The sequence below is a fragment of the Trichoderma asperellum genome, chromosome 4 (genome assembly GCF_020647865.1).
Source record: "Trichoderma asperellum chromosome 4, complete sequence".
In the NCBI taxonomy this organism is placed as follows: domain Eukaryota; kingdom Fungi; phylum Ascomycota; class Sordariomycetes; order Hypocreales; family Hypocreaceae; genus Trichoderma; species Trichoderma asperellum.
This window is the reverse complement of record NC_089418.1, coordinates 55,875-72,622: the sequence shown is the minus strand read 5'-3', so window position 1 is coordinate 72,622 and position 16,748 is coordinate 55,875. Positions and strand designations below refer to the sequence as shown.

At 21.8% G+C, this 16,748-nt stretch overlaps 2 protein-coding genes across 2 annotated transcripts; one reads left to right on the top strand and one right to left on the bottom strand.

Annotated features, from left to right (window-relative positions):
• Positions 1 to 12,441: 12,441 nt before the first annotated feature.
• On the bottom strand, positions 12,442 to 13,230 carry TrAFT101_006428 (uncharacterized protein; the record flags this gene model as incomplete). The annotated part of the gene is made up of 1 exon (XM_066127762.1): positions 12,442 to 13,230. One exon carries the CDS (start codon positions 13,228 to 13,230, stop codon positions 12,442 to 12,444), a length of 789 nt encoding a protein of 262 aa, XP_065983875.1.
• Positions 13,231 to 14,226: 996 nt separating this feature from the next.
• Positions 14,227 to 16,046, top strand: TrAFT101_006427 (uncharacterized protein; the record flags this gene model as incomplete). The annotated part of the gene is made up of 8 exons (XM_066127761.1): positions 14,227 to 14,345; positions 14,400 to 14,454; positions 14,519 to 14,618; positions 14,677 to 14,761; positions 14,824 to 15,308; positions 15,371 to 15,610; positions 15,684 to 15,827; positions 15,883 to 16,046. The coding sequence occupies 8 exons, from the start codon at positions 14,227 to 14,229 to the stop codon at positions 16,044 to 16,046; spliced, it is 1,392 nt and encodes a 463-aa protein (XP_065983874.1).
• Positions 16,047 to 16,748: the final 702 nt, after the last annotated feature.

Below are 16,748 nucleotides of genomic sequence, written 5' to 3'. Positions count from 1 at the left end.
TTTAGTTTAGTTATAACTTTAAGAAAATATTTTCTTTTTAAGTTATTTTTTTTATTTTTTAGTTAATTATAAGGTTATATTTTTTTAACTATAGGTATTTTAGTAAAATATTATAATTTTATAGGTTTAATATATTAAATTTAATATTTTTAATTTAATTAATAACTATTATAAGGAAATAATTAGTTTTATAAATAATAGTTATTTTTATATTTAAACTTATAATACTAAAAATAATTAATAGTATTTTTTTAATAATATATAGTATTTTAAGTTAGTTTACCAGGCTATTAATAATTAAGTTATAATCTAAACTATTATTTATATAAATTTTAATTAATTACTGGTTTAAATATTTATTAATTATTAGCTTTTTTTTTAAATATTTTAATTAAGTTAATAGTAATTATATCCAGAGGGCTTTTTTACTATATTTTAAATTAATATTTTTTATATTATTAATATTTAATTTAATTATTTTATTTTTTAATTATTTAATAATATTTTTTAATTAAAGTTTTATTTCTTTATTTACTTATATTTTTAAAATATATATATAATTATATTCTTTATTTATTAAATTATAAATATTATGTTTTTTATAGTTATAATTAAAATTAATTTATTTAACCTTTATAGTTTTTTATAGTAATAATTTATATTATATAAATAATATTATAAGTATTTATATATTTTTTTATTAAACTTTAAATAAGTTTTATTATATTATAATTTTTAAAAACTATATTAATAATATTTATTATTATTAATATTATTATTATTATATATATTTTTAAAAGTAGCTTTATATTTTATAAAAAAATATATATTTAAAAAAGTATTAATTTATTATTAATATTTTCTAATAGTTATATAAAAACTATATTTATAAATTCTTTTGCTTTTATTATAAATAATTTTATTTTTACTAGCTTTTTTATTTAAAGGTTTTTATTTTTTTTTAAATTATATTTTTTTTTTAAAGTATTTTTTAGCTAATTTCTTTTTTTTTAAAAAAGTTTATATATAGCTTTTATATTTTATTATTATTTACTTTTATAATTATATTAATATTCTTTTATAAATTTACAATTTAAATATCTTTAATACTTATAGTTAAAGCTTTATAAATAATAATTATTATACTTATAGTTTTTTTTTTAAATTATTATTTATTTTTTATTATATTTATAAATAATATTAGTAGATTTATAATATTTATAATTTAATTTTATACTAAAGTTTAAATTTTTATTATTAAATAATTTATAAAAAGTTAAAGTATTAATTTTAACTTTTTTTTAAGGTTTTACTTTTTTTAACTTTTTTAAATAATATTTTAATTTATTTTTATTACTTTTATATATTAAGTATATATTATTATAGCAGGCAGTTTAACTAAAGCTAATATAAAGTATTTTAATAATAATATTTACTTATATACTTTTTTTTATAATATTAATTACTGCTTTATTTTTTTATTTAAGATTTTTTTTATTTTTTTTTTTATTTTTTTTTAAAATAGTAATAAGCTTTTTTATAGCCTGCTTTACTATAGAAATTATATTTTCTTTTAAACTTAATAGCTTTAATAATATTAAGGTTTATTTTATTTAGTTTAATTTTATTATTTTTAGTAATATATTTTTTTTTTTTTAATTAGTTTATAAATAAAGCTTAATTATAATACTATTTCTTTTAGCTTTTTATTTTTGCTTTTTTTTTTATTATTAATTATTAATTTTAATAGCTTTTTAAATAAAATTAATAAAATTACTTTTTTATTAATTTATTTTATAAATTTTATTTTTAACTTTAGGCTTAAGGCTATAGTAATAGATTTTTTTTTTTAAGTCTTTAATTTAATTTATTTTAGTAAGTAGCTAAAGGAATATTAAAGTATATTAATAATATAGTTTTTTTTATTTAAAGTCTTTAAGTTTTTTTTTAGCTTTTTAAATTTTATTAATAATTTTAAAAAACTTTTTTAATTTTTTTTTAAAATTACTATAATTAATAAAAATAACTATAGTTTAAGCTTTTTATTTATTAAAAGTATTTTTTTAATAATCCTTTAAAATTACTTTAATTTAATCTCCTGCTGCTTTATTTATTTAAGTTTCTATATATTAAATATATTTAAATAATTTAATAAATATAAAAAAGTTTAAGAAATAATATTTAAAATAAATTTAAAAATTATTAAAAAACTTATATAGCTTAGTTAAGTTTTTATTAAATTTATTAAAGTAAAAAAGCCTAAGGATTTTTTTAGGTTATTTTTTAATTATTTTAATAAAATATATAACAGGTATAATTACAGTAGGTACTATAACTAATAGCACTGCTAGCAGGTTATAAAGTATAGCAAGCTATTACTATAAAGTATTAATATTTTATATATTATTAATTTTTTATACTTTTAACTATTAAACTAATTATTTAAAAATAGCTAAATAGCTTATAGGGTTTTATAAATTTAGTAAATTTAATAAAAGTATTTATTATTACATTTACTCTTTTATATTAAATTAATTTATAAATTTAATAAAGTTTTAAAAGTTATTTATTTTAATATTACCTATAGGTTTAATAATTATTTAAATAAAAGTTATTAATATATAATAAACTATATATTAAATAGTTAATATAAAGTAAATTTTTAACAAATAAACCTAAAATAAGTTTTTTAAGTTTATATTAGTAAATAAATTAAAAAATCTTATAGGCAATAATATTATAATAATAATTATTAATAAAAATTAAAAGTATTTTTTAATTTATAAATATAAAACTATATTAATAATTAGCTATTTAAGTTATTTAAATAAATATAAGAAGTAAACTTATATATTTAATTAATATTTTAAATTTTAATAGCTTAATTAACTTATAAGTTAAGCTAGTTAAGCTGCTTAGTATTATAGGCTTATATAGCTTATAAGTCAAGCTTATTAAGCTAGTTTTTATTAGTCCTTTAGTTTATAGTTAATCCAGAGGATCCTACCCTATAGGCCTATTATTGCAACTATAAGGATCGGGTTATAATAAAGCTTATTATTAACTTTACTTAATTATATAAATATATATAAATATAGTAAAATAAATAAACCTAATTGCCCTTAAGTTTAAAAATATATAACTCCCCTTTATTATATTTATTACTATATTTATTATATATATAATTATATTAAATATTACTAGTATTAATTAATATAAGTTTATTTTTTATTTAATAATTTATATTACCAGCCCTTAAAGCAATTTTAAACTTATTTATTTTTAATAACTTAGCTTTATTAACTAAAGCTTTATATAATATAATAAATACTTTTATAAAAGAAAATAAATTTATAATTATTTAATATAATATATATTTTTATAAAAATTAATAGCTAAAGTATTTTTTTTAATATAATTAATTTAGGCAGCCTTAGGTTTTTAAAAGTATTAGTCTTTAGGCTTAGAAATAATAAAAGTATAAGTATAAGTAAATAATTATTGCTAAAGATTTAAAAAAAAGCAAGTAGCTTTTTAAATACTATAATAATCTAAAATATAGCTAATATAACTATAAGTATAGCTTTACTATATTAATATATTTATTATATTAATAGTTTATAGCGCCAGTAAAAGTAATAATTAAATTAATTAGCTATTAAATAAATATTTAAGTATAAAATATTTTTATTATTATAAAATAAAAGTACTTTAATATTATATTTATATAAAAAAAGATTTATAATACCTAGGCATAAATAAACTATAAAAAGCTTAATAATTATATTTCTATTACTATATTAATTAAGTTATTTAATAAAAAAAAAATCTTATATTTTATAAAATAAACTAGCTAGTTAGCTTTATATAAACCTTTTTTTACTGCTTATAAATATAAAAGTAGTTTTTAAAGGTTATAAGCTTTAATAATACTTATAATATTAACTAATATAAGCTTTTTCTTTTTTAAGCCACTGGCTAAATATACCTTAGTTTAATATATAATACTATATAAGGTTTAATTAATAATAAAAAAAGAAAGAGTTTTAATTTTTTATAGAAAGTATATATTAACTTTTTAAATAATATTTTATTAAAAAACTTAAGGTAATTATTATTAATTTTAATAATATTATAAAGGCTGCCTTTAATAATTAATTTTTTATAATATAACAACAGCTTTATATATATTATATTAATTAAAATATATTACTTAAACTTAAGTAAAAGTAAATAAAAGTATAAAAAAGCAACAGTAATTTTAGTAGCAGTAATAATAAAAAAACCTTTATAAAGCTATAAGTTAAGCTTACTACTGTTAATAAATAGCTATTTAATATAATAATTAATAAAAATATTCTTTATATTTATTAAAAAAAGTTTTTATATAAAAGTATATTTTATTTACTAAAATAAAATAAAAATATAAATAAGCCTAAATATATTTTTATTTAAAGTTTAATAACTAATAGATAATTTTAAACTACTTATATAAAATATATTTATTAATTAAAGCTTAATAAATATATTATTTTATTTACTATTACTATAACTTCAGTATTTATATAACTTTAAATATTAAAGCAAGTAATAATAATATAAAAAGCTATTTTTTAAATAATATAGCTTACTTTTACTAGCTTATTAAAATAATATAAAATATAATATATAACTAAAAGTATAACTTTAAAAATACTTATATAAGTAACTAGATCTTTATTAACTACTAATACCTAAGGTTTATTAAAAAATACTTAAATAAATTACTATAAATAATATTATTAAAAAGGCTTAGGCTTATTAATAAATAATACTATATAATATATAAGTTTATATCTAGTGCTAGAATTCCTTTTTTACTTTATTTAGCTAACTATAATAAATACTATATAATTTTTTTTAAATTTAAAATCCCCTGCTACTATAAAGTTTATAAAAAGCTAGGTTCTAAAACTAGCTTTATAAAGTAAAAGATTTACTTATACTAGCTGCTATATAAATTAACCTTTAGAAATTTATATTAATAAATCTTTAATTTTAAAATTATTATTATTTTATAAAAAAAGCTAAAAAATACTAAAGAATTTATTTTAATATATTTAGCTTTAAAAAGCAGTTAAGTATTTTATAAGCCAGCTGGCTAAGCTTTTAATTAACTATAGTTATAGTAAAGCCTGTAAAAGCAAAGCTAACTAATTAATAGTTAAAATAAATCTATATTTATAAAAAAAGCTATTAAGTAAAGTATATAAAATAAAAAAACCTTACTTAATTATTCTTTAAAGAGGTTATAAAAATATTAGCTAAATAAAGTACTTAAATTTAAAAAAATAATAAATATTTATTTAAGTAGCTAAAAGATATAGCCTAGTATATAAAAAATAAAAAGCTAGTAAAAGCTTGCTAAAAGCCAAGGGCTGTAAATAATAATAAACTAGCTTTTTTAATTTATAAATTAAAGTAACAGCTAGAGTTTATTTAATTTTTATATTAAAGCAAGAGCTAGAGCCTATTTAATTTATAAATTAAAAAGGGGTTATAAGCTGCTATAATAAATAATTTCTAAGGGTTTATACTTAAGTATAAAAGTTAATATTAAAGTAGCTAGCCTTACTGCCTATATTAAAAAGTACCTGTAAAAATATTTTTTTTTTTTAGTTAATTAAATTAAATTCAAAGTCATGCCTGTATAAAATTATACCTGTATAGTAAAAACATCATGCCCCTTTATTAATTGCTATATTATATATAAAAAAATAAACTACTATTATAATATATTTAATAATTAATTAAAATAATATAACTAATATAGCTTTTAAAAACTAAAATATAATAAAACTTGCTTAAAGTTTAATAAAAGAATATATAAATGTTTAAAATATTACTTATAAAATATAAGCTATTATTAGAAAAAACTATAAAAATTAAATAAATTAATTTTACTTTATATATATTAATATAACTTTTATTACTCTTAAGACTTTACTTATAACTATAAGAGATATAATATTTATAAATTAATAAATATAAATATAACTATATATATATTTTAAAAGCATAAGTAAAAAAAGAAAAAAAATAAAAGAAAAGGCAATAATATTTTAAAAAATATTTACTTTAAATAAAAAGCCTAGAATAAATATAAAAATAAATAAAATTTATTAAATTAAGCTTTAAAAATGCCTATATATAACATTCCGATCCTATACCTAGTATAGGGTAGCTATTTTCTAAGGGATAAACCTTTAACATTGGGTTTATGTTAGCAGAGAGATACAAAGGATCTTATAAGCAGTCTTAGTTATATAGCTAATAACTTTAAATAAAAGTCCAATCTAGTTATTATATAAATACTATATTAACAACTAACTATCTAAGCTATATTTAATAAGCATAATAAACAGTCTTATATAGTAAGTTATTCTATAGTTATTACTTATATAAGTTATATTATACTCGATAAAAATGCTTCCTTAAAGTCACAGTCTTATTTTATAAGCAGGTATATATCTCACTAAGAATACATTTCCTTTAACCTAATTGGTTATCTTATCTATAGTTTACCCAGAGGTATATGCTAGAGGGATCTTATATAGTTGGTTTATGATACTATAACTGTATTTTAATTTATAATATCTTTAATACTTTTAATAATAACTATAGAAAATATTATTAAAAGAAATATAATAGTATATATTATTAAATATATATATTTAATAAACTAGAAGATTAATATAGTAAGTAATTAAAAAAAGTTAAAATAAAAGACTGCTTAATAAACTAGTATTTAAACTATAATATATAATACTGCAGGAAATATTATAAAGAAAAATACTAATTTTATTAAATAACTTAAAAATTATAAAAAAAGAAATAATTTTAATAAATATATAAATAAAAAATAAAAAATTAAAACTTTAATTAAAAAATACTATTAAATAATTATAAAATAAAATAATTAAATTAAATACTAATAGTATAAGAAATATTAATTTAAAATATAGTAAAAAAGCCTTTTAAATATAATTACTATTAACTTAATTAAAAGCTTTAATAAAAAGCTAATAATTAATAAATATTTAAACTAGTAATTAATTAAGATTTATATAAATAATAATTTAAATTATAATTTAATTACTAATAGTATAGTAAACTAGCTTAAAATACTATATATTATTAAAAAAATACTATTAATTATTTCTAGCTTTATATATATAAATATAAAAATAATTATTATTTATAAAATTAAATATCTTTCTATAATAATTATTAATTAAACTAAAAATAGTAAAATTAATATACTAAACCTATAAAACTATAATATTTTACTAGAATATTTATAATTAAAAAAATATAATTTTATAATTAATTAAAAAATAAAAAAAAATAACTTAAAGAGAAAATATTTTTTTAAAGTTATAACTAGGCCAGGAAGGGGGCAAGGAAAGTAAAAAAAATACTTATAAACCTATAACTAAAACCTTTTATATAATTAAAAAAAAAATAAAATAAAAAAAGAAAGCTAAGAAAATAAAAATATAAAAAATTAAATTTAACTTTAAAAAAATACTAATACTCTTATAATATAATAATTTATAATAAAAAATAAAAATTATATAAATTAATAAAATTATTACTAGATATTATATTAACCTAGCTAAATTTAATATAATTTTAATAAAAGTAAAAAAATAAACTTAAGATAATAAAAATAACCTTTTAGCTAAAATACTATAATAATATTAAAAATATAAAAAATTATACTAGTAGGTTTTTAAAAAAAAATTACTACTTTATTTAAAATAAAATTATAAAATTATTTTTAAAAATAAAACTTTACTAAAGCTTTATAAAATTTATAATTTTAATAAAATAAAATTTAAAATCTTTAAAAAATAGCTATAAATATAATTAAATAAAAAATATTAAACTTTTTAATAAAGTATTTTATTATTTTTATATTAAAAAAAATAAAAAGCTTTATTTAATTATTAACTATAAATAATATAATAAAATAACTATTAAAAATAAAATACCTTTATTATTAATTATTAAAATTAAAAACAAATTATAAAATATAAACTAGTTTATAGCCCTAGATTTTATAAATGCCTATAAACTTATAAAAATAAAAGAAAAATATAAATAAATAACTACTTTTAAAATAAAATATAAATTATTTAAATATTTAATTATACTATAAAAACTTATAAATATACTAGTATTATTTTAAAAAAGATTAACTTTATTTTTAAAAAATATTTAAATAACTTTATAATAGCCTATATTAATACTATTTTAATTTTTTTAAAAATATTAAAAAAATATAAAAAGTATATTTATAAAGTATTATAAAAACTATAAAATATTAAGCTTTTTATTAACTTAAATAAATATTAATTTTATATATAATATATTAAATTTTTTAAATATATTATTACTTTAAAAAAAGTTTAAATAAACCTAGATAAAGTTACTGTTATTTAAAATTAAAAACTTTTAAAAACCTATAAAAGACTATAAAGTTTTTTAAAACTTATTAATTATTATTTAAGGTTAATTTAAAAATATAATAAAATTATAAAACTATTAATAAATATTATTTAATTTTAAGAAAATAAAAAAAATAAAAAAAAAATAAAACAAATAAAAAAAAAATAAAAAAATAAAAAGCTATTTTAAACTAATAAAATAAAATTAGTATTTTAAAAACTTAAAAATATATTTAGTAAACTAATACTTACTATATATAACTTAAATAAGCTTATATAAATTAAAACTAAAATATTTTATTTATAATAAAGAATTTTTAATAATTATTAAAGTATTTAAAAAATAAAAATACTATTTTTTAAAAAATAAATATAAAATTAAAGTTTATATTAACTACTAATATATATTTTACTTTATAACTATATAATAACTTTTTATATAATAAATTTATTATTTTAAGTTTTTAATAAACTTTAATTATAAAATTATTTACTATAAAAAAATAAAAAATAAAAAAGCTAATGCTTTAAGTTATAAAAAAAAATATTTTAAAAAAAATCCTAAAACTTAAAACTTAAATTTTATAAAAAAATAAAAATATTAACTATAAGTAAATATATATTAATAACTTATTTATTATTAAAAAAGATTATTTAATTTTAAATAAAATTAAAGTATAATTTACAAAACTATAATTAAATAATTTTTTATTAAAAGATTTTTTTAAAAAGGATATTATAAAAAATAATATATTAATATAAGAAAATAATAAAATCTAGGTTTTTAAAAATTTATAAAATAAAGTAATAAAAAATATATATAATAATATAATTACTACTGTATATAAAAGTATTAAAACTATTTATAAATACTATTAATAATATTATTACTTTTTAAAAATAAAAAATAAAATAATTAATATAGTTTTAAAATATAATATTTATTAATAAACTAAAAGCTTTTAATATAAACTATATAAATAACTATAACTATTGCCTATACTTTAATATTTATAAAAATATATTTTATTTAATTGTATTATTAAATTATTATTATTAAAAAAGCTAGTTATTAAAATACTATATAATAGTATTTTTATAAAAATATATTAATTAATAAAAATAATATATTTCCTACCCTTAAAAAAGTAAATAATATAAAAGCCTAGTTTATATAATAATAAAATTTATTATAAGTAATTATAAACTATTAAAAGAAATAATCTTTAATAAAAGCAATACTTTTATATTTAAATTTTAAAAAGTATTTATTACTAAACTTAAAATAAACTATAAAGCAAGTATTATATATTATTCAAAATTAAATAAATAAATATAATATATTAACTAAATAATTAAAATATATTTATATTATATTAATTTTAAATAATATAGTTAAATAAAACTTGTATTAATTATTTAATTTATTTATAATAATATATTATTAAAATTTATAAAAAAATTATTATTTTTTTTAAATTATAAATTTAAACTTAAGGCCTATAAACTACTTAAGTAAAAAAAATATATTAAAAAAGCTATTATTAAAATAAAAAATATAATTAAATTATATAATAAATTAAAATTATAACTTTAGTTTATTTAATAGAAAACAATTAAATATATAAATAAATACAAGATTAAAAAACTAACTTTTTTAAAAAAAATATAGTTTAATTACTTTACTATATATAAAAAAATAAATAAATAAATATTAAAATAAATAAATTAAATAATAAACTTAACTTTATAAATCTTAAACTTTATAAAATTTTAAAAAAAATTAAAAAAGTTAATTATAAACTTAAATTTTTAAAATAATAAAAAAAGTAAAGAAAATATATATATTTAATATTTTATATTTTATTATTAAAAAAAATATAAATTAATAAAAATACTAAAGAAATTATTTAAAATAAAAATATTATTAAAAAAAAATATAAAATAAAAAATATTAATATTATAAAAATAAAAAAAATAATAAATAATATTATTAAATATAATAAAAAAAATAAAAAAAATATAAAAACCTATTAAAAATCTTATAAATATAATAATATTAATAAAAAAACTTTATTAAAATATAAAAATCTTAATAAAAATAAATTTATTTTTAAACCCTTTAAGAAATTTATTTATTTTAAAAAGTAAAGCTAGCCTTAGAAAAACTACTTATTAACTATATTATAGCAGCCTAATAAATAGCCTTTGCTTTTTTATATTTAATATAATTTAACTTTTTTAAATTAATAATACCTTATATAATAGTATACTTTATTTTAATATATTATATTTTTTTATATTTATAAAAATACTTAACCTTTATATTAATATAATAATACTTTTCTTTAGTTTTTTTAAGCTTATTTTTTAAATAAAAATAATAAATAATAATATACTTTAATTACTTTAAAAATAAAACTTTAATATTATAATATAATTAATTTAAATAAATATACTTTAAATAATAAAAAATATTATTAAAAAATAATAAATATTTTTTATAATTTTCTAAAATATAAAATAAATAATATTTATTTATTTTATTAATATTTATAATAATAAATTTAAATAAAAAATTATAACTTATAGTTTTAAAATATATTAATTTTAAAATTTTACTTAATATAATAAAGTTAATTAAAGGCACTAGAAAATAATAATAAAAAAAACTAAAAAATAACTATATTTATTAAATAAAAAATATATTATTTATATTAAAACTATAAGGTTTTAAAAATAAAATTAATAAAAAAAATATTATATTATAATTTAACTTTTATAGTTATAATAATAGGCCTATAAGGTAAGTAAAATTAAATTAATATAAAGCTAATTATTAATTATAAATAGATTATTAAATTACTATTTTTATATGCATGCACTTAAGAACCTGCGGCTAGGATAATAAAATATACTTAAGATTGCAGGCAGGGTTAGAATGTATTTAAAATCCTATGCTTTATGCTATTTCTATATATATAGGCTTAGGATTGCAGCCTGGATAAAATACTTTTAAAACTGCAAGGCAGGAGGCAGCAAGAGGATATTACAGCAGAACAAAAGCCGCTGCCAGTATCCTCAGGCTTAATCCCGTACAATTAGTCTTTATTTACTTTAGTAGTATTGCTTGCTGTACTATATATTGCTTTTTTAAAGGGATAGTAAAGCTTACTGCAGGCAGCAGGCCTTATCTTATACCTATATACAGTTCAGCAGCAGCAGACTTTATATAGTAATAATAGCAGTAGTAGCAGTAGTAGCAGCAGTAGTAATAGTAGTAGTAGCAGTAGTAAGCAGGCAGTAACTTATTAGTGTGACGACCTGGTCACTAAGGTCCTATAAGAGTTAGTAGCTTAGAAGATTTCCAAGGGATAAACCTGGTCTTATGGTTTATGTTAGCGGATAGGTTAAGGGATTTATAGATAATAATAATAATATAATATTACTAGTATATAAGCTTAAAAGTATATTTTAATTTTAATTTTATATTAATAATTAATTATTTAAGTTATTTAAATATATATAGTAAAGTAAATTTATATATTTAATTATATAAGCTAGATTATTTATAAAATTTATTAATTTTTTAAAAATTATTTTATAAAATTAATAATTTATTTAAAAATTAATAAATTATTAAAGTAGTTAAGGTTAACTAGTTATATTAGGTAATTAAGGTTACTAGCTATATAAAGATTTAGTTTTATATATATATATATAGAGTAGTAGTTAGGATTACTAGCTATATTAGGTAATTGGGGTTACTAGCTATATTAAAGTAATTTAGTTTTTTATATATATTATATATTATTATAGCGAGCCAATAAGCTTTATCGAGCCGTACAGGGGTAGCGCCTTCATCGAGCCATACTACAAGTGCATGCAGAATAAACGGATATATATATATATATATATATATATGTATACATATAATAGGCTAAATCGCTTAGTTGATCTCAACTGCCTTGCCAGGCTTGAGCCAGCGAACATGCTCCAGGATACCCTCTGTTTCAAATTCCTTTGCGAGCTCATTCTCATTCTGCGTAAAGTGACCCCAAGACTCATAGTGCATGGGTACAAGAAGGTCTGCCTTAATGTCACGGAAGAGGCGAGCAGCTTGGCTACCGCACATGGTGATTTGTAGGTCATCAAATGTGGCTTTGCCGAGGTTGATCAGGGCAACGGCAATGTGGTACTTGCCAGCCATCTTAGCAAGATCCTCTATGTAGACGGTATCCCCAGAGAAGTACACGGCGTTAGAACGGCCATCAGGAGCGACACCAAAGTCCTCGGTGTGAACAATGAAGCCGACGCACTCGTGGCCGGGGTAGTGCTTGCAAGGCGTAGCAGTGATATTAAAAACCTTACCCGCGATGCGGATGCTGGTCTCTTGCCAATCACTGAAGCCGATAACATTAGGTCGCGGAGCGAGGTTCTTCGCGCCCTCCTGAGTAGTGACAACGTGGCGTCCGTCCAGGAGCTGGCGGCCGAGTTCGTCAAGGTTATCGGGGTGGTCCTCGTGGCTTAGGAGGACAGCGTCAATATGGGGAAGCTCGTTCATCTTGAGAGCAGGATCATTGTGAACCTTAAGAACATGGTCCTCCCAAGGCCAGGTAGTGCCAGCAGGGGAGAAGAAGGGGTCGGTAAGGAAAGTAACGCCATCAATATCGAGAATTGCTGTTGCAGTTCCGATGTGAGTGATACTGATCTTGTTTTTGAATGTAGAGCCGGTCATGGTGGCAAAAAGTTCGTTTTTAGGGGGTTGATAAAGATTCCTTGGTACGATATAGGGTCGCCGGGAGAAAGAAAAATGAGATGAAGAGAAGGATGCGCCGTAAGGGGAGATGGTTTCCTATGGGTTTGGTGCTTGGGAAGAGGGTGTACCACAAACACTTCGCGAGTCGCAGTTGCGGCATATATATATGCTGAAGAAACAAAAATGCTTGACAGACTTCGGGTTATGAAAAGAAAATTTATCCACCCAAGATGATCCTGATGCTGACAAAGAAGGCAAACAATGAGGAGTAATCAAAGTGTCATTTCAGAAAGTGGAGGCGCTGTTCGACGAGTCAAGTCGAAGACTGATGAATAATTTAATGAAGGTTAAAAATGCCGGCTTGCTCACGACTGTGAGACATTAAGCGTGCCACTGATAGCAGAAAACGAAGTGGAGATGGAAAGACGAAACTGCTTAATATGCGTGTATGATGCAGAACTGAGTAATGATGACCATATCATGATTATCAAGCATAGGCTGGTTGATAGAGACGAAGAAAAATGTCGAACTGGTCTCAGGGACGTGATGTAACATAGCAGACGTTGGAAAAAAATTTCTCAGGGGGAGAACAGCAGACTGGAATTCTTAGTTTTGTGAGCGTACCTGACAAATCCGTCGAGTCTTGCTGAATGTAGTTGCAAAACCCGAATGCCTTCGCTCCGGCCCCACAGGGTAACAGGGCGCATGCCACCTAAGCACTGCCGCTACAGCCAAGGGAAGGCCAATTGATTGTGGTTCTGCCCTTTGCCCCCTTTCGGCCGCAAAGATAATCAGGAAACAGGAAATAATAAAAACAAGCGAGCAGCAAAGCTGATGGTGATCGAGGGATCCTCTCACCCTCGCAGCAAGCAAAAGCCACCAGCGGTTTCGGATCTTTTGCCTATGTAGCTTCTCGGCATATCCTTTCCACCACGTCATCCTGGGACACACACGGGTCGAAACACAAGCACCAACATGACAAGTCCTATGCACGTCTCTACAGCAGATGCCCAGACGACAACTGGCATGCAAGACACTACAAGTGTCACGCAAACACACGATAGTTCACAGGAAGATGGCTCAAAATATGGATGGTAATTGCGCTGATCCTATATGATACTGCATGGCTGATGCTCATATAATGCAAGGATTGTCGTTACTGCGGTGTTTTGCATCAATGCCCATACATGGGGCCTCATTGGGGTAAAGCAATATCCTCCTTCCAGGTTTTTTCGGGTTCGTCACAACTAATCGTAGTGCACCGCAGTCATACTCTGTGTTCCTATCACACTACCTGCACTCGGGCCAGTTCTCCCATCCGGCCCCTCTGACCCTGGCATTCGTTGCTGGACTATCCTTTTCCATGGGTGAGTGGTGCTGGCCTCTTGTCAGTATGATACGGCTAAATATATCGACGAAATCTAGCATTGTTTGTTGCTCCAGTTGTTACCTGCTTCAACCTCTACATCGGCACAAGACCAACAGTCTTTGTGGGCATAGTAGTCCAAGCGTGAGGATCCTTGCCTTCGAACCTCGCCCTTTCTTTTTACTCACCCAAGACGTGAGATACAGGGCGGGCCTTATTGCAGCTTCATTTAGCACCCAAATTTGGCATCTCGTCCTCTCGCAAGGCCTTGTCTTTGGAGCCGGCGTGGGCTTCATCGTCAATACCACAGTCAGCATTGTTCCGCAATGGTTCCAGGCTAGGCGATCCTTTGCCGTGGCTGTTACTACCGCAGGCTCTGGCTCTGGGGGCTTGCTCTACTCCCTCACTATCCACACCATGATAGACTCTCTCGGTCTTCCCTGGGCCTTTCGTATCCTTGCCATCCTGTCCTTTGCCGTCAATAGTATCAGCAGCCTATTGCTCAAGGATCGAAACAGGGCTATTGGCTCCATCCACGCCGGGTTGGACTTCAAGTTCTTCAAACAGACCGAGTTCTGTTTGTTCTTAGCCTGGGGCTTTTTCTCTCAGTTTGGCTTTGGTATTACCATCTTTTCCATGTCCGACTTTTCTGAGACAATGGGATTCACCGCCCGACAGGGGTCGATTGCGAGTGCGATATTCAATCGTCAGTTTGACCAAACCCGCTATTACACGAATGCTAACTTTTGATAGTATCTCAAGCTGTTGGCCGACCCTTGATAGGGTTAGCTAGTGACCGATATGGCAGACTTAACGTCGCTAGTATCAGCACCCTGACGGCAGTACTATCAACACTTTTAATATGGACTCTAGCCGGTAAGACTTTTGCGGGCACAATTGTATACACGCTCTTTGGCGCATTTGCCAGTAATATGTGGACAACGGTTACCCCGGTTGGTGCAGAGGTTTTCGGACTACGGTCTCTCCCGTCTGGTTTGTCACTAAATATCTTGCCCTCTCCCTTCCCCCCCTTTTTGACGTTGAATCGGTTCTAACGTTCTGCCAGCGCTCTCAGTTTTCTGGCTCATTCTTGTCCTTCCTACTACGTTTGCCATGCCAATTGCGCTATCTTTAAAAGACAAAGGATCGCGTCCATATCTTGGTGTCCAGCTTTTCACGGGCTTTAGCTACCTGGTTGCCTTTATCTCAAGTGCTAAGCTCTACAAACACCTTTTGCAGCTCTGCCAATTCTGACAGATGACTAGTATGGCTACTTCGAGCCCTGAAGTTATATCGTATGCATTCGGTCCAGTCACCGCGGCAGGAGGGCGAGTTAACTCAGATCGACGTCGGTATGGCATCCTCAGTCGAAGAGTCTGCCAAACTTCCTCTTTCCGGCTACGGACTCATTTCAAAGCGAAAAGTCTAGTTGGGGTTTCACCTTCAAATTTCGAAGGACGCTGTTATCTTCAGTACTTGAGTACATCTATGTACAATTCCTATCGTAACGTACGGCCACGTGCGGCTTCTTATCTTTAGAAATTGAGAGACATGGTCTAGAAATGATGTTTCTTCCCAATTTTTGTCCCTAATTTCTGTCCATTATGTATAACAGTCATTGAAAGAAGATTATCTAAGTATCTGCCTATTCCCTTGACTGTGTTAAGCCTCTCTCACAGTCACTGGCATGGATTCGCACCAATAAGAATCATGCTCCTATACTATACCTTTATTAGCACTGACCTTCGCCGAGCCCCCATGTTTACTTGTCATAAGAGAATAACAGATAAGATGTTGAATCTTGCTAGTATCATAACATCGGGGCAAGTCACCTTCAGGAGGCTTAACACAACCAAAGGGATACTGCGGTTGATAGTGTGACGGCCAGTCACAGTAATGGGCACTTATACTTTTATTACGCAAGAGATACCATATAGATTAAATTTTTTGTAAAAACGGAGACCATTTTACTCTTATCAGCGTGTAAGTTGTATGTAATGAAACAACACACATTATTATGAAGTGGCGTGAATAATTATTACCTTGTTACCCATACGCCAAGTAACCTATACTTGGACCTAGACTACAATCTCCCTGCAGCCACCATCTGATGTTGATTAAATAGGATTCA